At 51.0% G+C, this 25,467-nt stretch overlaps 1 protein-coding gene across 1 annotated transcript in view; it reads left to right on the forward strand.

Annotated features, from left to right (window-relative positions):
- NPHP4 (nephrocystin 4) overlaps nt 1-25,467 on the forward strand; it is a 268,250-nt gene that overhangs the window by 177 nt on the left and 242,606 nt on the right. Inside the window, exon 2 of the mRNA XM_040326547.1 lies at nt 17,699-17,862. Within this exon, the coding sequence (XP_040182481.1) occupies nt 17,728-17,862 (135 nt within the window). The 5' untranslated portion in view covers nt 17,699-17,727. The remainder of the gene's footprint in view (nt 1-17,698; nt 17,863-25,467) is intronic.

Here is a 25,467-nt window from a genome sequence, read left to right on the forward strand (position 1 = left end):
GGGGAGGAGGGCAGTGTATTGAGGGGGGCTCTGTATGGGGGGCTGTGTATTGGGGGAGGGGGGCTGTGTATTGGGGGAGGGGGGCTCTGTATGGGGGGCTGTATTTTGGGGGAGGGGGGCTGTGTTTTGGGGGAGGGGGGCTGTGTATTGAGGGGGCTCTGTATGGGGGGCTGTGTATTGGGGGAGGGGGGCTGTGTTTTGGGTGAGGGGGCTCCGTGTGGGGGGGGGGGGGGTGTATTGGGGGAGGGGGGCTGTGTATTGGGGGAGGAGGGCAGTGTATTGAGGGGGGAGGGGGGCTCTGTATGGGGGGCTGTGTATTGGGGGAGGGGGCGCTGTGTATTGGGGGGGGGGGGGCTGTATGGGGAGCTGTGTAGTGGGGGAGGAGGGCAGTGTATTGAGGGGGGAGGGGGGCTCTGTATGGGGGGCTGTGTATTGGGGGAGGGGGCTCTGTATGGGGAGCTGTGCATTGGGGAGGGGGGCTATGTATTGGGAGCTGGGGATGGGGGGGCTGTGTATTGGGGGAGGGGGGCTGTTTAATGGGGAAGGGGGGCTGTGTATTGGGGGAGGGGGCGCTGTGTATTGGGGGATAGGCGCTGTGTATTGGGGGAGGAGGGCAGTGTATTGAGGGGGGAGGGGGGCTCTGTATGGGGGGCTGTGTATTGGGGGAGGGGGTGCTGTGTATTGGGGGAGGGGGGCTCTGTATGGGGGGCTGTATTTTGGGGGAGGGGGGCTGTGTTTTGGGGGAGGGGGGCTGTGTATTGAGGGGGCTCTGTATGGGGGGCTGTGTATTGGGGGAGGGGGGCTGTGTTTTGGGTGAGGGGGCTCCGTGTGGGGGGGGGGCTGTGTATTGGGGGAGGGGGGCTGTGTATTGGGGGAGGAGGGCAGTGTATTGAGGGGGGAGGGGGGCTCTGTATGGGGGGCTGTGTAGTGGGGGAGGAGGGCTATGTATTGGGAGCTGGGGATGGGGGGGCTGTGTATTGGGGGAGGGGGGCTGTTTAATGGGGAAGGGGGGCTGTGTATTGGGGGAGGAGGGCAGTGTATTGAGGGGGGAGGGGGCTCTGTATGGGGAGCTGTGTAGTGGGGGAGGAGGGCTATGTATTGGGAGCTGGGGATGGGGGGGCTGTGTATTGGGGGAGGGGGGCTGTTTAATGGGGAAGGGGGGCTGTGTATTGGGGGAGGGGGCGCTGTGTATTGGGGGATAGGCGCTGTGTATTGGGGGAGGAGGGCAGTGTATTGAGGGGGGAGGGGGGCTCTGTATGGGGGGCTGTGTATTGGGGGAGGGGGCGCTGTGTATTGGGGGAGGGGGGCTCTGTATGGGGAGCTGTGTAGTGGGGGAGGAGGGCAGTGTATTGAGGGGGGAGGGGGCTCTGTATGGGGAGCTGTGCATTGGGGAGGGGGGCTATGTATTGGGAGCTGGGGATGGGGGGGCTGTGTATTGGGGGAGGGGGGCTGTTTAATGGGGAAGGGGGGCTGTGTATTGGGGGAGGGGGCGCTGTGTATTGGGGGAGGGGGGCTGTGTATTGGGGGAGGAGGGCAGTGTATTGGGGGAGGGGGGCTCTGTATGGGGAGCTGTGTATAGGGGGATGGGGGCTGTGTTTGGGGGGCTCCAATCTTTTATTACATGCGTATTGGGGGAGGAGGGCAGTGTATTGAGGGGGGCTCTGTATGGGGGGCTGTGTATTGGGGGGATGGGGGCTGTGTATTGAGGGCTGTGTTTGGGGGGGCTTCAATCTTTCATCACATGCTTCCAGCACTTCATTTCCCAGGAGCTTTTGCTTTTGACACCCCCCCCCCCTCATGGGGGCTTATTTACATGCCGTGCAGAGTACAGACTCGCTCACACCAGGTCCGGTGCGGGAACCTGTGCAATATTGCGTGTTTTCCCGCACTGCATTGTAGATGCGCGGAGGTGTTGTTAATTCTTAATGGCCCCTCCCCCGTGCATCTAGCGGACATACGAGCGCTCGCACCCGCCAACAAAACGCACGGCACCAAGGGTATGCCCCTGAAATGAATGGTCTGCCCTTAAAACGGGTGGGAGTTGCCCAAAAAAAACCGCGCAAGATTGGGCGCAACTCCTTGTGTGAAGGAGCCCTAAGGGCACGCATTTTCCCACACTGCACGGAAACGCGTTGCCACAGCCCCCCCCCAAACATCTGACAAAACGGGGCGCACCGCTGCTGTTCATTCCCTGTTTTAAACAATGCTGTGTTAGGAAATCGCTTCCCTAACACTGACCCGCCTCTCAGCCAATCAGGTGCACCGGGTCTGGTTTACCGGTCTCCTAATTGGCTGAAGCAACAGGCGAGCAGAGATGACGTCGAGGACTCAGAGGGAGTGTGGAGGAGGACGGCTGACCCGAGAAAGGTAAGCGGGGGGGTGGCAAACTGGCAGCATTTGATGGAGAACGTGGCATCATTTGAGAGGGAAACTGGCTGCATTTGAGGGGACAAGCTGGCTGCATTTGAGGGGGAAACTGGCATAAATTGAGGGGGCAAACTGGCATAAATTGAGGGGGCAAACTGGCATAAATTGAGGGGGCAAACTGGCATAATTTGAGAGGGGCAAATTGGCTGCATTTGAGGGGGCAAACTGGCATAATTTGAGGGGGCAAACTGGCATAATTTGAAGGGGCAAATTGGCTGCATTTGATGGGGAAACTGGCTGCATTTGATGGAGAACGTGGCATCATTTTGAGGGGACAAATTGGCTGTATTTGGGCAAACTGGCAGCATTTGAGGGGGCAAACTGGCTGTATTTGATGGGGAAACTGGCTGCATTTGATGGGGAAACTGGCATCATTTGAGGGGACAAGCTGGCTGTATTTGGGCAAACTGGCATAATTTGAGGGGGCAAACTGGCATAATTTGAGGGGGCAAACTGGCATAATTTGAGGGGGCAAACTGGCATAATTTGAGGGGGCAAACTGGCTGTATTTGGGCAAACTGGCATAATTTGAGGGGGCAACTGGCATCATTTGAGGGGAAAAATTTTCTGCATTTGAGGGGGCAAACTGGCATAATTTGATGTGAAAACTGGCAGAATTTAAGGGGGCAAACTGGCTGCATTTGAAGGGGAAACGGGGAGGCTCCAATTGATTTTTTTTTTTTCTTTTTCAGTTTGTTTGCGCCCCACAAAATTTTTTGAGCGCCAGCCGCCACTGTTTGAGACCCTCGGATCATTGACGGGTGCATGTGACTTGCAGGCGTCCTCCTCTTTGACCCGCTTTGCTCCATAGACTTGTATTGGAATGCAAAATGCATTTTTAGCAAGGAAAAGCCCCCCCCGTTGGGAGAGACCATTATTCTCCATGACGGGTGCTCATTACCATATAAAAGGAAGGACGTCCTGCAATAATTGGACGTGTCAAGGACCGGAGACTGACCCTGGAAATCGGGGACAATTGGCAATTTTGAGTTTCAGTCCTCGGAGAGCACTTAGTAAGCCACACACAGCCTGTCACCGGCTTTCATCACACTCCATGTATCTCTATGGTGGACCCTCGCTGTGTCCTACGGAGGGGCTCCAGGGGCCCCCTGATGAAGTTGTGCGCTGGATAGTGGACACAGAGATGATGGATCTTCATCCCCCTTCTAATGCCGCGTACGCACGGTCGTTTTTTATGATGAAATAAAACAACGTTTTAAATCGTGAAACAAAACAACGTTTTTCAAACTTCATTTTCAAAAACGACGTAGCATACACACCATCGTTTTTTCAAAATGCTCTAGCAAAGCGCGGTTACGTTCAGCACGTACGACGGCACTCTGTTCCATTGAATCTCGCTTCATAACTTGCTTCTGAGCATGCGCGGGTTTAAAAACGTCGTTTTAAACGTCGTTTTGCCCACACACTATTAGGTAGATTCAGTAAGAGTTAGGCCGACTTATCAGTAGATAAGCCGACCTAACTCAGAATCTACGCCAACTTATGTTTAAGCGTATGCTCAAACAGAGATACGCTTAAACATATCTAAGATAAGACGGCTTGCGCCGTCCTATCTTAGGTTGCAATTTTTCGGATGGCCGCTAGGTGGCGCTTCCATTGAGGTCGGCGTAGAATATGTAAATTAGTTGATACGCCGATTCACGAACGTACGTCCGGCTGCCGCAGTCGATTTACGCCGTTTCCGTAAGGCATTAGCAGGCCTAAAGTTATTCCATCTATTAGGTGGAATAACAATGTTAAAGTATGGCCGCCGTTCCCGAATTTTTTACGTCGTTTGCGTAAGTCGTCCGCGAATCGGGATTTACGTCCACGTCGAAATCAATAGGCCCGTGCGGCGTACTTAGCCGCAATGCACACTGGGAAATGTAGGCGCCCGGCGCATGGGCAGTAACAAAAAAACTTCAAAAACGTGAGGTCAAGCCTCATTACCATCAAACACGCCCCCCTCCAACACATTTGAATTAGGCGCCCTTACGCCCGCCGCATTTACGCTACGCCGCCCTAAGTAAGGAGGCAAGTACTTTGAGAATACAGTACTTGCCTCTCTTACTTAAGGCGGCGTAGTGTAAACACGCTAGGCTACGCCGCCTTAGATTTGCGCGCCCCTACCTGAATCTACCTATGTCATTTTAACCACTTGCCGACCTCCTCATGTAAATATACGTCAGCAGAATGGCACGGACAGGCACATCAACGTACCTGTACGTGCTCTGCTTGACGTGGGTGGGGGGTCCGATCAGGACCCCCGCTACATGCGGCGGTCGGTAAGCCTCGGGGAGCGATCCGGGACGACGGCGCGGCTATTCGTTTATAGCCGCTCCGTCGCGATCGCTCCCCGGAGCTGAAGAACGGGGAGAGCCGTATGTAAACACGTCTTCCCCGTGCTTCACGGCGGCGGCGCATCGATCGAGTGATCCCTTTTATAAGGGAAACTCGATCGATGATGTCAGTCCTACAGCCACACCCCCTTAAAGTAGTAAACACACACTAAGTGAACACTAAATGTTACAGCGCCCCCTGTGTTTAACTCCCAAACTGCAACTGTCATTTTCACAATAAACAATGCAATTTAAATGCATTTTTTGCTGTGAAAATGACAATTGTCCCAAAAATGTGTCAAAATTGTCCGAAGTGTCCGCCATAATGTCGCAGTCACGAAAAAAAATCGCTGATCGCCGCCATTAGTAGTAAAAAAAATAAAAATGCAATAAAACTATCCCCTATTTTGTAAACGCTATAAATTTTGCACAAACCAACCGATAAACGATTATTGAGATATTTTTTTTTTTTAAAAATATGTAGAAGAATACGTATCGGCCTAAACTGAGGAAAAAAACATTATATATGTTTTTTGGGGGATATTTATTATAGCAAAAAGTAAAAAATATTGCATTTTTTTTCAAAATTGTCGCTCTATTTTTGTTTATAGCGCAAAAAATAAAAACCGCAGAGGTGATCAAATACCACCAAAAGAAAGCTCTATTTGTGGGGGAAAAAAAGACGCCAATTTTGTTTGGGAGCCACGTCGCACGACCGCGCAATTGTCTGTTAAAGCGACGCAGTCCCGAACTGTAAAAACCCCTTGGGTCTTTAGGCAGCATTTTGGTCCGGGGCTTAAGTGGTTAAATGACACAAAAAAACGACGTTTTGAAAAACGACACAAAAAATTGAAGCATGTTCGAATTTTTTTTTTTTTTGTGTCGTTTTTCAGAAGACATAAAACGTTGTTTTCCCCCACACACGGTCATTTTAAATGACGTTTTTAAAAATGTCGTTTTTTTTTTTTTAACACAAAAAGTGATGGTGTGTACGCGGCATAAGGCCCCCTAAGGGCCCTTTTCAGTAATGATCCGCTCCGTGTGTCCGCAAAGCTCAGCGGGGATCCTCCGTAAAATCCCTGCTGAGCTGGCAGCTGACAGGGCGGTCCCCGCACACTGTGCAGGGACCGCCCTGTGTTTCCTCCGCTCTCCCCTATGGGGGGATCGGACGAACACGGTATGTCCGTGTTCATCCGATCCGGCAGACGCAAGAAAAATAGGATTTTCTTCCGTCCGCAATTGCGGATCTTTGCGGAGGCGGACAAATTACGGGTGTCAGCGGATGTTTATCCGCTGACACCCGCAATCACATAGGGACCCATGTATGTCCCGTTTTCATCCGCAAACGGACGGATGAAAACGCGGACATACGGTCCGAACGTGTGAAAGGGCCCCTAATACTGTATCCAATCATTACAGATCCCAAGGAATCCGGGAAACATGACCTGTTAGTCCCTGAGGACCGGAGGTGGGAAATGCTGAGACATGGAGATGGATGTCCAGTTTGATTTTCGATATTCCTCTCATGCTGTAGGAAATCAATGGAGATGTTAAAGAAAATGCAAACCTCAGCCAGTTGGACGTTCTGTTTGCTCAGTGAATTGTGTATCATAAAAATCGATTTTTAAACATAAAATCTTATTTATTTTTCTTCATCCTTTGTTTTGCATTTCAGGGCTTCTGGTCTTCTCTATCCTGTTTGCAAGCACTTCCTGTCTACATGACATTTCTCAAGGAGGGTTTTCAGGTAGTGGTGCACCGAAATGTCGTCCGAAAATGGGGCGGGGCAAAAAGAAAAAAAAAAGTGCCGATCATGGAGCCGAAAAAGGGTCAGGGGGAGAGGGTTAGAGACTGGGGACATGATACAAGAGATGGTTAGAGACTGGGGACATGATACAAGGGATGGTTCGAGGCTGGGGACATGATACAAGGGATGGTTAGAGACTGAGGACATGATACAAGAGATGGTTAGAGGCTGAGGACAGGATACAAGAGATGGTTAGAGGCTGAGGACATGATACAAGAGATGGTTAGAGGCTGTGGACATGATACAAGAGATGGTTAGAGGCTGAGGACATGATACAAGAGATGGTTAGAGGCTGTGGACATGATACAAGAGATGGTTAGAGGCTGGGGACATGATACAAGAGATGGTTAGAGGCTGTGGACAGGATACAAGAGATGGTTAGAGGCTGTGGACATGATACAAGAGATGGTTAGAGGCTGTGGACATGATACAAGAGATGGTTAGAGGCTGTGGACATGATACAAGAGATGGTTAGAGGCTGGGGACAGGATACAAGAGATGGTTAGAGGCTGAGGACATGATACAAGAGATGGTTAGAGGCTGTGGACAGGATACAAGAGATGGTTAGAGGCTGTGGACATGATACAAGAGATGGTTAGAGGCTGTGGACATGATACAAGAGATGGTTAGAGGCTGTGGACATGATACAAGAGATGGTTAGAGGCTGGGGACAGGATACAAGAGATGGTTAGAGGCTGTGGACATGATACAAGAGATGGTGAGAGGCTGGGGACAGGATACAAGAGATGGTTAGAGGCTGGGGACATGATACAAGAGATGGTTAGAGGCTGTGGACATGATACAAGAGATGGTTAGAGGCTGAGGACAGGATACAATAAATGGTTAGAGGCTGGGGACATGATACAAGAGATGGTTAGAGACTGAGGACATGATACAAGAGATGGTTAGAGACTGAGGACAGGATACAAGAGATGGTTAGAGGCTGTGGACAGGATACAAGAAATGGTTAGAGACTGAGGACATGATACAAGAGATGGTTAGAGGCTGAGCACATGATACAAGAGATGGTTAGAGGCTGAGGACATGATACAAGAGATGGTTAGAGACTGAGGACATGATACAAGAGATGGTTAGAGGCTGAGGACATGATACAAGAGATGGTTAGAGGCTGAAAACATGATACAAGAAATGGTTAGAGGCTGAGGACAGGATACAAGAGATGGTTAGAGGCTGGGGACAGGATACAAGAGATGGTGAGAGGCTGAGGACATGATACAGGAGATGGTTAGAGGCTGAGGACAGGATACAAGATATGGTTAGAGGCTGTGGACATGATACAAGATATGGTTAGAGGCTGTGGACATGATACAACAGATGGTTAGAGGCTGAGGACATGATACAGGAGATGGTTAGAGGCTGAGGACATGATACAAGAGATGGTTAGAGGCTGAGGACATGATACAGGAGATGGTTAGAGGCTGAGGACATGATACAAGATATGGTTAGAGGCTGTGGACATGATACAACAGATGGTTAGAGGCTGTGGACATGATACAACAGATGGTTAGAGGCTGAGGACAGGATACAAGAGATGGTTAGAGGCTGAGGACATGATACAAGAGATGGTGAGAGACTGAGGACAGGATACAAGAGATGGTGAGAGGCTGAGGACATGATACAAGGGATGGTTAGAGACTGAGGACATGATACAAGAGATGGTTAGAGACTGAGGACATGATACAAGAGATGGTTAGAGGCTGAGGACATGATACAAGAGATGGTTAGAGGCTGTGGACATGATACAAGAGATGGTTAGAGGCTGAGGACATGATACAAGAGATGGTTAGAGGCTGGGGACAGGATACAAGATATGGTTAGAGGCTGTGGACATGATACAACAGATGGTTAGAGGCCGAGGACAGGATACAAGAGATGGTGAGAGGCTGAGGACATGATACAAGAGATGGTGAGAGGCTGAGGACATGATACAAGAGATGGTTAGAGGCTGAGGACATGATACAGGAGATGGTTAGAGGCTGAGGACATGATACAAGAGATGGTTAGAGGCTGAGGACATGATACAGGAGATGGTTAGAGGCTGAGGACATGATACAAGAGATGGTTAGAGGCTGAGGACATGATACAAGAGATGGTTAGAGGCTGGGGACAGGATACAAGAGATGGTTAGAGGCTGGGGACAGGATACAAGAGATGGTTAGAGGCTGGGGACAGGATACAAGAGATGGTTAGAGGCTGAGGACATGATACAAGAGATGGTTAGAGGCTGTGGACAGGATACAAGAGATGGTTAGAGGCTGTGGACATGATACAAGAGATGGTTAGAGGCTGTGGACATGATACAAGAGATGGTTAGAGGCTGGGGACAGGATACAAGAGATGGTTAGAGGCTGTGGACATGATACAAGAGATGGTGAGAGGCTGGGGACAGGATACAAGAGATGGTTAGAGGCTGGGGACATGATACAAGAGATGGTTAGAGGCTGTGGACATGATACAAGAGATGGTTAGAGGCTGAGGACAGGATACAAGAAATGGTTAGAGGCTGAGGACATGATACAAGAGATGGTTAGAGACTGAGGACAGGATACAAGAGATGGTTAGAGGCTGTGGACAGGATACAAGAAATGGTTAGAGACTGAGGACATGATACAAGAGATGGTTAGAGGCTGAGGACATGATACAAGAGATGGTTAGAGACTGAGGACAGGATACAAGAGATGGTTAGAGACTGAGGACATGATACAAGAGATGGTTAGAGGCTGGGGACAGGATACAAGAGATGGTTAGAGGCTGAGGACAGGATACAAGAGATGGTTAGAGGCTGGGGACAGGATACAGGAGATGGTTAGAGGCTGGGGACAGGATACAAGAGATGGTTAGAGACTGCAGACTGCATTTTTCTTGATATTTCTTGCCCTAAAGGTGCTAATAATGACCAACAATTAATTCATATTAATTTTAAATTGATGATATTAATTAAAAAGTTTGATTATAATACAATTGTGTGTGTATATATAAATATTTTTTTAAAAAACTGTCATTTTCGGCCTACTGCATCCTTCATTTTTGGTTTCCATTTGATGCACCCCTGTTTCCAGTTGGTGACTAGAGTGGTCCATGTCTGTGTCCTTTTGTAGTCTCTGTGACAGGGTGACAACGCAGGAGAACAGTTTGGAGATAGGGACAGTGTGTTGTCACCCTTAACAGGAAGTGTGTGAACAGGGACCTTTGTGGCAGGATCACTAGAGATTATTTTAATGTTTTAAAAAGCTGAATTGACTTTTGTAATTGCTTTACCATGTTAACAATATGAAGTTTTAATGATTATATATGTACATTAAAGCAGAGTTCCACCCCAAAATGGAACTTCTGCTTTTGGGAATCCCCCCCCCCCTCTTTTCAGGGGGACCTGTGTAAGCCAGATATTTGCTCCCACATCCGCCCCCCCCCACTGTTTTCTGGGAGACACACATGTCCCAGAAGACAGCATGGACCAGTGGGATTCGCGCATGTAAGGCTTTGCTTCCTGATTCCCTTACCAAAGATGGCGGCGCCTCCACCCGAGAGTTGAGGGACAGATGGGCTTCGGTTGCTGACATCGCGGGCGCCCAGGACAGGTAAGTGTCCATATATTAAAAGTCAGCAGCTGCAGTATTTCTGACATTAGCTCCCGCTGCTGTCCAGCTAATCAATGACGCCGGGTGGGGCCAAGTTATGGCCGCCACTGTATCACACGGGAGCGCGCCCGCAAGCTAACCCCCTTGAGAGAGCGCTTCCCAGAAGGGGGTAAGCTCTTGCGGGGAGGAGCCTAGACAGCCGCAGACGGACCCCAGAAGACGAGGCTCTGGGCCACTCTGTGCAAAACGAGCTGCACAGTGGAGGTAAGTATAACATGTTTGTTATTTGAAAAAAAAAAAAAAAAAAAAGAACCTTTACAACCCCTTTTAAGGCGTTTGCAGTGATGGCAGATCAGATACAATACCTGAGCGGAGCCGCTGTTTGTGGACACTGGGAAAAAAAAGCTCTCCCTGAGGCCGAGGTTTTCACTCTGCATTGTTCTCTCGTTGCCCCGCATTCTCCACCATTTGCCTATTCAGCTGTTCTGTTTGAATTGTTTTGCTCGCGGTCACTTAAACATCAAAGGTTCCGCTTCTACATGATATTTGTTCAAATTTTTTCAGATGGAAAATGCTTTACCTACAGAACATCCAGGATCAGATCTGTTATGTGTGCACTCAGGGCCGATCCTAGGCGGGGTGCTCCGCACCCAGGCGCCGCAGAGGTGGGGCCGCTGAAGCTCCAAAGTGCTCCCCTCCCTCCTTGTCTGTGTCCATAGGCGGAGCGCATGTAGCGGGTTCTGCGGTTCCCCATCCCGCTTGCTCTCTCCGCTGGCAACTGACAAGAGCGCATACCTCCCACTGTCCCCGGAATCCGGGTTGGGTACCACAGCGGAGCCTAGTACTGGAACACGTTCCGGCACTAGGCTCTACCAATTAATTCTGTCCGGTATGCCTGTCTGCCCCACCCCCTCTGCGTGTGTCGGCTCTTTTCCCATAGGCGGTGTGATGAGAGGCTTCTGGATTGGCCGGAGCTGCTGCCAATCATCCCGTGCACTCCCAGAAATGGTCTCCGAGTGCCACCCTTCAAGTGATCAAATATGCCACGTATGCCCCGCCCCCTGTAATGTGCTTCTGCTCCCAGCGCGCCCGAGCTACATGGATCTATTGGACAAGTACTGATCTATGGGGACACCTGATGTGGGGGGCTCTGATGGGGACACCTGATGTGGGGGGGCTCTGATGGGGGACACCTGATGTGGGGGGCTCTGATGGGGACACCTGATGTGGGGGGGCTCTGATGGGGGACACCTGCTGTGGGGGGGCTCTGATGGGGGACACCTGCTGTGGGGGGGCTCTGATGGAGGACACCTGCTGTGGGGAGGCTCTGATGGAGGACACCTGCTGTGGGGGGGCTCTGATGGAGGACACCTGCTGTGGGGGGGCTCTGATGGAGACACCTGCTGTGGGGGGGCTCTGATGGAGGACACCTGCTGTGGGGCTCTGATGGGGGACACCTGCTGTGGGGGGGCTCTAATGGAGGACACCTGCTGTGGGGGGGCTCTGATGGGGGACACCTGCTGTGGTGGGCTCTGATGGGGGACACCTGCTGTGGTGGGCTCTGATGGAGGACACCTGCTGTGGGGGCTCTGATGGGGGACACCTGCTGTGGTGGGCTCTGATGGAGGACACCTGCTGTGGGGGCTCTGATGGAGGACACCTGCTGTGGGGGCTCTGATGGAGGACACCTGCTGTGGGGGCTCTGATGGGGGAGACTAATGAAGACTTCTTAGGGGAGCATCTCTGTGTTTGAGTTGTAGCCAATTTTGCCGGCGCGCCCTTGCAATTTACGGAGCTACTGCTCCGTGAATCGAGGGCAGCGCAAAATATTTGCGGGGGCGCAGGGCAAAATCGTTGCCCTGCGCCTCCGCAAATAGAGCGCAGATCTCTTTGAATCCGGGCCATTGTCATTTATACAGCGATCAGTGCTATAAAAATAAACTGATTACTGTGTAAATGACACTGGCAGTGAAGGGGTTAAACACTAGGGTGCGAGGAAGGGGTTAAGTGTAAGGTTTTTTTAAATGAAATCCGGGGACATATTTTTTCTTTACTAGTAATGGCAACAATCAGTGACTCTGCCCGTCGCCGCCCGCCTCACAGCCTCTCAAGATCACTCCGCCAGGGAAGGCAAGGAGATAGGCAGGTGGCTGGCCAGGATTTGAGCCAAGGCAGAAGAACGTGCGAGCGAAGCTGAATGGGCATGCGCCCGAAACTGAAGAAATATTCCCTCCGCTCCGACCAGCACATGATCATCAGAAAGGGGCACAGAGAATGGGAAAAATACAACCCCCCTATGCTAGTAGGCACGATGGAGCGGGGGGGGGTGTAATTCTAATTTTTTTTATTTTAATTCTGCGCTGATTATCCTTGAAATTGCCCCTGCCCCCTATTAAATCCAATCTGGGGACAAAATCAGGGACAGACTTGGTCTGGGGACAGTGTCCTCAATCATGGGACTGTCCCCTGAAACTGGGGATGTCTGGTCACCCTAGTTAAGTGTGACCTAGGGAGTGTTTCTAACTGTGTGGGGGATGGGCTGTGTGACAAGACAGCGATCACTGCTCCCGATCACAGGGAACAGTAGATTGTTGTCATGTCACTAGACAGAACAGGGAAATGCCTTGTTCACATAGGCATCTCCCCGTTCTGCCGCTCTGTGACACGATCGTGGGACACCGAGTCCGTGGGTCCCGCGGGCGCGGTCACAGAGCTTGCGGCAGGCTTGGTCACGGAGCTTGCGGCGGGCGCTCCCACCAAAAGAAAGCTCCATTTGGGTACAGTGTTATACAACCGTGCAATTACCAGTTAAAGTAGTGCAGTGCTAAATAGCAAAAAAAAAAAAGGCTCTGGTCATAAGGGGGGTAAAACCTTCTGGTTAAATAACAAGGTTCACCCCCTTTCCCATAGACTTCAGTGTGGTGTGTCTCAATGTGTCTCTTGGTGTGTCTCAATGTGTCTCTCGTATGTCTCGGACCCTAGTCTCGGTGTGTCTCAATGTATGTGTCGCGGTGTGTCTTAATGTATATCTCTTGGTGTCTCTCGGTGTGTCTTGGACCCTAGTCTCGGTGTGTGTCTCGGTGTGTCTCAATGTATGTGTCTCGGTGTGTCTTGGACCCTAGTCTCGGTGTGTGTCTCGGTGTATCTCAATGTATGTGTCTCGGTGTGTCTTGGACCCTAGTCTCGGTGTGTGTCTCGGTGTATCTCAATGTATGTGTCTCGGTGTGTCTTGGACCCTAGTCTCGGTGTGTGTCTCGGTGTATCTCAATGTATGTGTCTCGGTGTGTCTCTTGGTGTTTCTCAGTGTATCTCTCGGTGTGTCTTGTGGTTTCTCGGTGTGTCTCGGACCCTAGTCTCTGTGTGTCTCTCGGTGTGTCTTGGGGTCTCTCGGTGTGTCTCGGACCCTAGTCTCTGTGTGTCTCTCAGTGTGTCTTGGACCCTAGTCTCGGTGTGTCTCAATGTGTGTGTCTCGGACCCTAGTCTCTGTGTGTCTCTCGGTGTGTCTTGGACCCTAGTCTCGGTGTGTCTCGGACCCTAGTCTCTGTGTGTCTCTTGGTGTGTCTCAGACCCTAGTCTCGGTGTGTCTTGGGGTCTCTCGGTGTGTCTCAATGTATGTGTCTCGGTGTGTCTCTTGGTGTTTCTCAGTGTATCTCTCGGTGTGTCTTGTGGTCTCTCGGTGTGTCTTGTGGTCTCTCGGTGTGTCTCGGACCCTAGTCTCTGTGTGTCTCAATGTATGTGTCTCGGTGTGTCTCGTACCCTAGTCTCAGTGTGTCTCGGACCCTAGTCTCGGTGTGTCTTGGGGTCTCTCGGTGTGTCTCGGACCCTAGTCTCGGTGTGTCTCTCGGTGTCTCTCAGTGTGTCTCTTGGTGTGTCTCGGCGTGTCTCAATGTATGTCTCTCGGTAAACCCCAAGTTTACAAAACAGCCCTAGCAGATCGGCTCATCCCTGCCGCGCACGTGCGGCCGCCCGCATCCGATTCATAGAACCTTCTAGCAGGCGGGGGAAGGGACTCCCAGAGTCTCTGATGCTATAAATACCTGATCACAATTTTTATTTTTTAATGACAGCTTTAGTTCGGCTTTAATTGGAGAAATCCGATCGGTGGGCCGTTCTCCGCCAGCTGGTCACTTTGGTGAACCCGTCGGGGTCATTCCTACCCTGAGAATCACGATCTCCAGAGCCGCCAACTGTTCCCTAATCCATTCCGGGGGGGATTAGGGGATTTATTGATGTCATCAATGTAAACAATGGCCACATTGGTACAGGACGAGGCTTTGTACATGGCGATGGAGAATTAGGAATTGTAATTATGGTGTCGCGTATGTCCGGACGCGATGGGATTAGAGGACAGTCGCTCGTCTCGTATAGATTGGATTCACTGACTTCAAAGTGTCGCCTCGGCTTACACATCGGCAGGACGGTTCTGGCTGAACCAATGAACACTAGTGAGCTGAACTAGAGAAGTGTATTGGTTCTCAAAGTAATTGTGCAGCCATTTTTTTATTTATTATTTGTGGTGGTTGTAAACCTCAGACATGAAATATGAACAAAGCATATCCATATTCATTGTGGGCCACATCAGCGTTATGGTTGCCCTCAATGGTATCTGTAAGATTATATAAATTTATCCACAGCTTTTTATTTTTTCTGAGAATAGGTGCAGGAGCTCAACCACTCCCAGTCCCCACACCAGAGTTCAGGGGTGCGACCCGTACAGGGTGCAGAGTTCAGGGGTGCGACCCGTACAGGGTGCAGAGTTCAGGGGTGCGACCCGTACAGGGTGCAGAGTTCAGGGGTGCGACCCGTACAGGGTGCAGAGTTCAGGGGTGCGATCCGTACAGGGTGCAGAGTTCAGGGGTGCGATCCGTGCAGGGTGCAGAGTTCAGGGGTGTGATCCGTGCAGAGTTCAGGGGTGGGATCCGTACAGGGTGCAGAGTTCAGGGGTGGGATCCGTACAGGGTGCAGAGTTCAGGGGTGGGATCCGTACAGGGTGCAGAGTTCAGGGGTGGGATCCGTACAGGGTGCAGAGTTCAGGGGTGCGATCCGTACAGGGTGCAGAGTTCAGGGGTGCGATCCGTACAGGGTGCAGAGTTCAGGGGTGGGATCCGTACAGGGTGCAGAGTTCAGGGGTGGGATCCGTACAGGGTGCAGAGTTCAGGGGTGGGATCCGTACAGGGTGCAGAGTTCAGGGGCGCGATCCGTACAGGGTGCAGAGTTCAGGGGCGGGATCCGTACAGGGTGCAGAGTTCAGGGGCGGGATCCGTACAGGGTGCAGAGTTCAGGGGTGGGATCCGTACAGGGTGCAGAGTTCAGGGGTGGGATCCGTACAGGGTGCAGAGTTCAGGGGTGGGATCCGTACAGGGTGCAGAGTTCAGGGGTGGGATCCGTACAGGGTGCAGAGTTCAGGGGTGGGATCCGTACAGGGTGCAGAGTTCAGGGGTGGGATCCGTACAGGGTGCAGAGTTTAGGGGTGGGATCCGTACAGGGTGCAGAGTTTAGGGGTGGGATCCGTACAGGGTGCAGAGTTCAGGGGTGGGATCCGTACAGAGTGCAGAGTTTAGGGGTGGGATCCGTACAGGGTGCAGAGTTCAGGGATGGGATCCGTACAGGGTGCAGAGTTCAGGGGTGCGATCCGTACAGGGTGCAGAGTTCAGGGGTGCGATCCGTACAGGGTGCAGCGTTCAGGGGTGTGATCCGTGCAGAGTTCAGGGGTGCGATCCGTACAGGGTGCAGAGTTCAGGGTCGCGATCCGTACAGGGTGCAGAGTTCAGGGATGGGATCCGTTCAGGGGTGCGATCCGTACAGGGTGCAGAGTTCAGGGGTGCGATCCGTACAGGGTGCAGCGTTCAGGGGTGTGATCCGTGCAGAGTTCAGGGGTGCGATCCGTACAGGGTGCAGAGTTCAGGGTTGCGATCCGTACAGGGTGCAGAGTTCAGGGTCGCGATCCGTACAGGGTGCAGAGTTCAGGGTCGCGATCCGTACAGGGTGCAGAGTTCAGGGGCGCGATCCGTACAGCGTGCAGAGTTCAGGGTTGTGATCCGTACAGCGTGCAGAGTTCAGGGTTGTGATCCGTACAGGGTGCAGAGTTCAGGGTTGTGATCCGTACAGGGTGCAGAGTTCAGGGTTGTGATCCGTACAGGGTGCAGAGTTCAGGGTTGTGATCCGTACAGGGTGCAGAGTTCAGGGTTGTGATCCGTACAGGATGCAGAGTTCAGGGTTGTGATCCGTACAGGATGCAGAGTTCAGGGGTGCGACCTGTACAGGGTGCAGAGTTCAGGAGTGCGACCTGTACAGGGTGCAGAGTTCAGGAGTGCGACCTGTACAGGGTGCAGAGTTCAGGGGTGCGACCTGTACAGGGTGCAGAGTTCAGGGGTGCGACCTGTACAGGGTGCAGAGTTCAGGGGTGCTGACCCGTACAGGGTGCAGAGTTCAGGGGTGCGACCCGTACAGTGTGCAGAGATCAGGGGTGCGCTATGTACAGAGTGCAGAGTTAAGGGGTGCCCAATTTACAAAATGCAAAGTTAAGGGGGTGCGTTGTGTATAGCTTGTAGGGTTGAGGGGTGCGTTGTGTACAGCTTGCAGGGTTGAGGGGTGCATTGCGTACAGAGTGCAGCGTTCAGGGGTCCGTTGTGTACAGCATGCAGGGTTGAGGGGCGCGCAACAGAGTGAATGGTTTAGGGCTTCTGGCAGGTTCTGGTTAAAAAAAAGGGTGCGAGGGCCAGATGAAATGGCCTGGAGGGCCAGATGAAATGGCCTGGAGGGCCAGATTCGGCCTTCGGGCCTTGTGTTTTGCTCTATAGTGTGTACTTGTCTCAGTCCAGAGCACTAAGTGTCATTTCTGTCTGCTGCCTCCTTCCTCTGCTGTCTGCATGAGTCCCTTCTGACAGGTTTTCCTGACACCAAGAGATAAAAAGGTGACAGGGGAGGGAGCTCCAGCACACAGCCTGTGATTCACAGCCTCAGCTCTGGTCCTGTGTGCTGTTTTTTGTGGGGGAGGGTGTCCCCCCCCCCCGTCCCCCCAATCAGCTTTCATGGTGCTTGGGAGCCGTAGCTGTAGTTTTTTCTTTGGCCATAGACATGCATTACAAATGTTGGCACCCGTTATGGGCATATTTTTCAAATCGCATTGCGTGAAGCTCGTCACCCAAAAGGAGGAGGAGCTTATTTTGGGTGACAAGCGTCATGCACTTCGATTTGCCGCCATTGAAAATAATGGCACCTGAACCTGCGTTTTGCAATCGCGATTCGGCCACGATCCCCAAAACGCCCAGGTGTGAATGGGGCCTAAAAGGGGCTGCAGCGCTAAAAATAAAAAAATTGATAAAAAACCCTGCCCGGCACCCAAGGACTGCATGTCCCGGGCGTCGGGCGATATGATTTGCACATCCCTGGGCAGGAAGTGGCTGCAAAGAGACTGAAGGAGATCAGCACCGGATATTCTGTCCCCGGATGGGGCAGCCGACGTTCTTTTAATGTTAATATTCGAGTTTCTCATAAAAAAACATTATTTTTCTGTAATTTTTTAGGAGGCTCTCTGACAAAATAAAAAAGAAAGATGTCGGAGTGGGGAGAGGTTTTCGCAGAAAGTCGGGGGATTCCACAACACCCCCAGAGATTGAAGCACGGCGCCGGCGACTCGGCCGCATATCAGATCTACCTGGGGGCTCTGGAGTGGATTCCAAATACACAGGTGAGCTCACAGGATTTATTTCCCATCATAACACCGTGTATTCAGGATGTAGAGCTACAAGTCAGAGGAGATATCATAGGCGTGCACACAGGAGGAGAGGGGCAGGAGGAAAAGTAGCAGATTGGCTCTCTCCTCTCCCATTCGTGAGCGGGAGGAGGGCGGGGGAACTGTCAGTGCAGGCTCTGGGCTGTATGAGAGAGATGCTGTCAGCTCAGAGCCCCCCGACAGTGGCTGAATGCAAGTGTGGTAGTTCTGCCACTGCAAAGGGGTGTAAAGACACAAGTGGAGTAATAGTAAAAGGATTAAAGTGATACTAAAGTGTATATTTTTATAAAAAGAGGGAATACCTATCTACTTTGTGCAATGCCTTCTGCTCTTCTGGAAGTCCCCCGCATGACAATTGCAACACTGTACCCATACGACATTTCTATAATTTTCTTTAGAGATTTCTTTTGGTGGTATTTAATCACCCCTGGGGTTTTTATTTTTTTGCAAATTAAACAAATACATCTTTTCTTTCTATTATAAAACATTCTAAATAAGTAACTTTCCTCCTTCACTGGTGGACACTCATAGGCAGCGCTGATGGGCACCGATAGGATGCACTGTGGCAGCACTGATGGACAGCACTAATGGGCACTGAGGCAGCACTCTAATGTGGCATCTGATATGAGGCTGACTGATATGTGGATGAGCCTATCACTGTGCCGCTACCCCTTCTTTACCCAATCACGTCCTGAATTGAGTTGCCAGCCCCAAACACAAACGCACAGGATCAGACGCCCTCTAGTGGATATTATATAGGAATATATGAAGGGCTGTCATTTGTTCTAATTTTTGGGGAGCGGCAGAGGCGGCTCTTTTTAATTGGGCAAATTAGGCGGTCACCTAAGGCCTTGCAGTCACAGGGGCCTCGCGGCTGCCTAACTTACCCAATGCATTACCCCAGTTTTGTGGGACAGGGGACGTTAAGGCTGCTGTGCTCAGGCAGCGTTAAGAGCCCTGCGTCCCTAACAACCAGTGAATATCGGTGACACCACCCCTTGTGACGTCAATGACCCAGCATGTTCTCAGTCAATGATGTCACAAGGGGGCAGGTTCACCAGGTGAAATCACCGGGTGGCACCTGCCCCTTCGTTATTAAAAAGCAGGATCTGGAGGGCTTCCAGATTCCGATAAGCCCCTTGCCCGCAGACCCCCACAACCACCGGCCAGGGTTGTGGGGAAGAGGCTCTTGTCCTTGAATTATTTTATTTTTTTCTGTTGCTATGTGTTTCCATTCACACCGAAAGCTGCTAATCAGCCACGCCCCCCCTCTCTCTCCTCATTGGCTCACTGACGGTGATCGACAGCAGTGGTAGCTGTCAGAGCTCCTCCCTACCCAGTGCTGGCAGTCTTGGGAAATTTCCACTTCGGACCAGTAAGCTCCGTCCAACCAAGAAACTCCACCCTACCTAGTGCTGGCAGTCTTGGGGAAATTACCATTTTGGACCAGGAAGCTCCACCCTACCCAGTGCCGGAAGTCTTGGGAAATGAACACTTTGGACCAGGAAGCTCCGCCCCACCCAGTGCTGGCAGTCTTGGGAAAGGACCACTTTGAACCAGGAAGCGTCGCCCTACCCAGTGCCAGGAGTCTTGGGAAATGAACACTTCGGACCAGGAAGCTCTGCCCTACCCAGTGCCGTCAGTCTTGGGAAATGACAACTTCAGACCAGTAAGCTCCACCAGACCAGGAAGCTCCACCCTACCTAGTGCCAGGAGTCTTGGGAAATGACCACTTCGGACCAGGAAGCTCCGCCCTACCTAGTGTCGGAAGTCTTGGGAAATGAACACTTCGGACCAGGAAGCTCTGCCCTATCCAGTTCCGGCAATCTTGGGAAATGACCACCTGGGACCAGAAAGCTCCACCCTACCCAGTGCCAGGAGTCTTGGGAAATGACCACTTCGGACAAGGAAGCTCGGCACTACCCAGTTCCGCAAGTCTTGGGAAATTACCACTTTGAACAAGGAAACTCCGCCCTTCCCAGTGACATCCTCCCTGGCTGCCCCAGGCCTGAAGATGAGACTATGGAGCTCGGCATAGGGGGGGTCACAGACATGGAAAGGGGGGGCATGTTGTGCTGATTGTTGAAGTAATCCGTCAGCCTCAAAGCCGCCTCCCAGCACCGGGGCTCAAGAGTTGAGCAGACCAAAAAGGAACAAATAAGAGAAGTTAATTGTTGGGGGGGGGGGGGGGGTTACATACCCTTTTAAAGCGGGAGTTCACCCGAAATATTTTTTTTAAGATTAGATGGAGGCTCATTTTGTGAAGGGGAATCGGGTAGTTTTTTTTTTTAAATCGAAGCAGTACTTACCGTTTTAGAGAGCGATCTTCTCCGCCGCTTCCGGGTATGGTCTTCGGGACTAGGCGTTCCTATTTGATTGACAGGCTTCCGACGGTCGCATACATCGCGTCACGAGTAGCCGAAAGAAGCCGAACGTTGGTGCGGCTCTATACGGCGCCTGCGCACCGACGTTCGGCTACTTTCGGAAAATCGTGACGCGATGTATGCGACCGTCGGAAGCCTGTCAATCAAATAGGAACGCCCAGTCCTGCAGCCCATACCCGGAGGCGGCGGAGAAGATCGCTCTCTAAAACGGTAAGTACGGCTTCGATTTAAAAAAAACTACCCGATTCCCCTTCACAAAATGAGCCTCAATCTAATGTTAAAAATGTACTTTTCGGGTGAACCTCCACTAAGTATTTTTCATGTGGGAGGGGCTGTGACACAGAGCAGTACCTACAGACCCTGAGAAGGATGCCGCAGTCTGTCCAGGCCGCTCTATATCCGAGGGGAGCGCTGGGATAACGGCGCACAAGAACGGAATCCTTTTCCACACGTGCAGAACATATTATAGCAGCCTAATAATCGCATTTACTTTGTTTTTGCTAATTTATAATTAATGAGTCGATTTATTTCAGCTTTCATATTTTTTTCATGACGTTCTGCCATCGGCAGACATCGACGACTCTCGCCGTAATTCAGCGCGTTATGTCTGGGGACAGAAACGCTGAAGTGGAGAACAATGGTTTGCGGGTAAATAATTCATATTAATCCCTGTTTTAGTGAAAGCGGATCGAGCGAATGAGGATGGCACCAACCAGAGAGGAAGATCTGAGCGATGCGATTCCCTCTGCGACTTCATCAGATTAATCATTCATCAGAAGTTTATGTTTTTGCAATTCATTGGCCCAGATTCAGGTAGAATTTGCCCCTTTCTTACGGAGGCACAGGGCAGCGTTTTTGCCCTGCGCCCCCGCAAATTTACTGCGCTAACCGCGATTCACGCAGCAGTAGCTCCGTAAATTGCAGGGGCGCTGTGTAAACTTGCCCTGCGTAAGGGCACCTAATGTAAATGATCCCGTAGGGGGCGGGAATCATTTAAATTAGGCGCGCTCCCGCGCCGAGCGTAGAGCGCATGCTCCGTCGGGAAACTTTCCCGACGTGCATTGCAGCAAATGACGTCGCAAGGACGTCATTTGCTTCAAAGTGAACGTGAATGGCGTCACTTACGCAAATCATGTAAATTTCGAACGTCGCAACGCAGGAACGACGGGTATCCTATAGCATTGGCTGCGCCTGCTATTAGGATGTGCAACCTTACGCGAAACCCGACGTACGCAAACTACGTAATTTGCATATGCAGGGCTCGCGCAACGTTGTGAATCGGTGTTAGTATGCAATTTGCATACTATACACTGATCACAATGGGAGCGCCCCCTAGCGGTCATCGCTAGAATGCAGCCTAAGATATGCGTGGCATAAGAGCCTTATGCCACGCAGATTTTAGGCTGCAGTCGGCGTAACGAGTTCTCTGAATCAGGAGAACTCGTTACGCCGGCGCAAGTCAGCAATTGCGCTGCGTAACTATGGTTACGCAGGCGCAATTGCTTACTGAATCTGGGCCATTGTTCTAAATCTGCACCGGAGGACTTTTCACAGCAGAGCGTGGATTATGTTCTTAACCCCTTCCATACCGGGCACTGTCACCCCCTTCCTGCCCAGGACAATTTTCAGCTTTCAGCGCTGTCACACTTTGAATGACAATTACGCGGTCATACAACACTGTACACATATGACATTTTTATAATTTTTTTTTTTTTACATAAATAGGGCTTTCTATTGGTGGTATTTAATCACCACTGGGGTTTTTATTTGTTGCTAAACAAATTGAAAAATAAGACCCAAATTTTGCAAAAAGGTAATTTTTCTCCTTGACTGAGGGGCGCTGATGAGGAGGCACCAGTGGGGTATTTAGGTTTTGTGCTGCCTTAGGCCTGACTAAACTCGTGCAACCTCCTAATTTAAATATGATCCGCCCCTTCCTGTCAACGCCACACCCCTTCCTGTTTAACCACTTCAGCCCCGGACCATTTGGCTGCCAAATGACCGGGGCCACTTTTTTTGCGATTCAGCACTGCGTCGCTTTAACTGACAATTGCGCGATCATGCGACTTTTTACCCAAACAAAATCGATGTCTTTTTTTCCCCACAAATGGAGCTTTCTTTTGGTGGTATTTGGTCACCTCTGCGTTTTTTTTGTTTTTTTTTTTGGACGTGAGACGTCATTGATCGTGCTTCCCTATATCAGGGAACAGACGATCAATGACAGCGCCACAGTGAAGAACGGGGAAGCTGTGTTTACACACACCTCTCCCTGTTCTTCAGCTCCGGGGACCGATCACGGGACTCCAGCGGCGATCGGGGCCCGCGGCCACGGTCACGGAGCTTCAAACCGGGTCGCGGGAGCGCGCCCGTGACCCACAGCTGGGTACAGGTACGTTCTTGTGCCCAGCCGTGCCATCCTGCCAACGTATATGTGCAGGAGGCAGTCCTTAAGTGGTTAAAGGGGTTGTAAAGGTACAATTTTTTCCCCCTAAATATCTTCCTTTACCTTAGTGCAGTCCTCCTTCACTTACCTCATCCTTCCATTTTGCTTTTAAATGTCCTTATTTCTTCTGAGAAATCCTCACTTCCTGTTCTTCTGTCTGTAACTCCACACAGTAATGGGAGGCTTTCTCCCTGGTGTGGAGTGTCGTGCTCGCCCCCCTCCCTTGGACTACCGGAGAGTCAGGACGCCCACTAACACACGTCTCCTTTATCTGCAACGTAGAGAGTGTCCTGACTCTCCTGTAGTCCAAGGGAGGGGGCGAGCACGACACTCCACACCAGGGAGAAAGCCTCGCATTACTGTGTGGAGTTACAGACAGGAGAACAGGAAGTGAGGGTTTCTCAGAAGAAATAAGGACATTTAAAAGAAAAATGGAAGGATGAGGTAAGTGAAGGAGGACTGCACTAAGGCAAAGGAAGATATTTAGGAAAAAAATGTGCACCTTTACATCCCCTTTAAGGTCCTCCAGCCAGGAAATGGGGCGGGGCTCTATCTGACTTGCTGCAGCTTTTAACCACTTCCAGACCTTAGGTGTTTTTCAGATTTGGTGTTTGCAAGACTAAAACAGTTTTTTCTGCTAGAAAATTACTTAAAACTCCCAAACATTATATATATATATATATATTTTTCTAACACCCTAGAGAATAAAATGGCGGTCATTCCAATACTTTTTGTCACACCGTATTTGCGCAGCGGTCTTACAAGCGCACTTTTTTTGGAAAAAATTCACTTTTTTGAATTAAAAAATAAGACAACAATAAATTTGGCCCAATTTTTTTATATATTGTGAAAGATAATGTTACGCCGAGTAAAATGATACCCAACATGTCGCGCTTAAAAATTGCGCCCGCTTGTGGCATGGCGTCAAACTTTTACCCTTAAAAATCTCGATAGGCGATGTTTAAAAAATTCTAGAGATTGCATTTTTTGAGCTACAGAGTAGCTCTAGGGCTAGAATTATTGCTCTCGCTCTAACGATCGCGGCGATACCTCACTTGTGTGATTTGAACACCGTTTTCATATGCGGGCGCTACTCGCGTATGCGTTCGCTTCTGCGCACGAGCTCGTCGGGACAGGGCGCTTTAAAAAAAAAAAAATTTTTGTTTTCTTATTTATTTTTATTTATTTTATTACTTTTTACACTGAAAAAAAAAATGTATCACTTTTATTCCTATTACATTGAATGTGAACATCCCTCGTAATAGAAAAAAGCATGACAGGTCCTCTTATATATGAGATCTGGGGTCAAAAAGACGTCGCATCTCATATTTAGACTAAAATGCAAAAAATAAAATAAAAAATTTGAAACTGTCATTTTTTCAAATGACAAAAAAAAAAATTGTCTCTTTAAGAGGCTGGGCGGGACTGACGTTTTGACGTCACTTCCGCCCAGCAGAGCTATGGGGATGGGCGAAGGAGATTTTTCCTTCAGTCTCGTCCCCGCTCAGCTGCCGAACGGTCCCGATCGCCTCCGCCGCTACCGACGGCTCCGGTAAGCGGCAGAGGGCGCGGGAGAGCGGCGGGAGGGGGGGCCCTCTCCCGCCACCGATAACGGCGATCTCGCGGCGAATCCGCCGCGGAGACCGCCGTTATCGTGTACCAGACCGCGCACACTAAAGATGGATACCTCGGTTGTGGCAGCAGCTGCTGCCGTTACCGAGATATCAATCTTTAAAAACAGGACGTACATCGTCGTGCGCAGGTCTGGAAGTGGTTAATGTGCATTGTGAGGAGCTCACAGTGTGCAGTGAAATCAAAGGAAGCCATTTCAGTCCAGGATGGGGATCTGGTACAACTGTGCATAGTAACCAATCGGCTTCCAAGTTTTATTGTTAACACTTAATGGAAGTTAGAAGTTAGAAGCTGATTGGTTACTATGCACAGCTACACCAGATTCGGAGTGCATCAGTTGTAGTAAATCTCTCCCCCCCCCCGAAGTGTCTTTTACATAAAATATTTTTGTGTTTCTGTTTGGTAAAGTACACTTGTCCTTCTGTAGGAGATCCAGACCTGACTATTCAAAAACGTCATTTGTACAATAAAAGACGGCTGACAATGGAATACGTATCCGGCGTTCCTGCAGTTTCTATGTAGGTCAACAATTTCATTACCAGAGAAAGCCAGTGCTTCATTCGGGGGGGGGGGGGGGGGGGGTTGGTGCCGCCATGTCAGCCTGGTGGTTGTGCCGGGGGATGTCAGGACTCTGCAGATGTCTGCAGAAACATCACCACCCCGGGACTCTGCTGGGTCGGGTGTTCTCAGATTCAGGAGATTCTGCGTCCTCTCCGATATAGCGTTGGCACAGATGATACACCGGCAGCCCGTGCTCTCCCTGCCCACCCCTTGCTGTGCTCTCCCTGCCCACCCCTTGCTGTGCTCTCCCTGCCCACCCCTTCCAGGGCTCTCCCTGCCCACCCCTTCCTGTGCTCTCCCTGCCCACCCCTTCCTGTGCTCTCCCTGCCCACCCTTTCCAGGGCTCTCCCTGCCCACCCCTTCCAGGGCTCTCCCTGCCCACCCCTTCCAGGGCTCTCCCTGCCCACCCCTTCCAGGGCTCTCCCTGCCCACCCCTTCCAGGGCTCTCCCTGCCCACCCCTTCCAGGGCTCTCCCTGCCCACCCCTTCCAGGGCTCTCCCTGCCCACCCCTTCTTGTGCACTCCCTGCCCACCACTACCT

This window comes from Rana temporaria, chromosome 10, assembly GCF_905171775.1.
Source record: "Rana temporaria chromosome 10, aRanTem1.1, whole genome shotgun sequence".
In the NCBI taxonomy this organism is placed as follows: domain Eukaryota; kingdom Metazoa; phylum Chordata; class Amphibia; order Anura; family Ranidae; genus Rana; species Rana temporaria.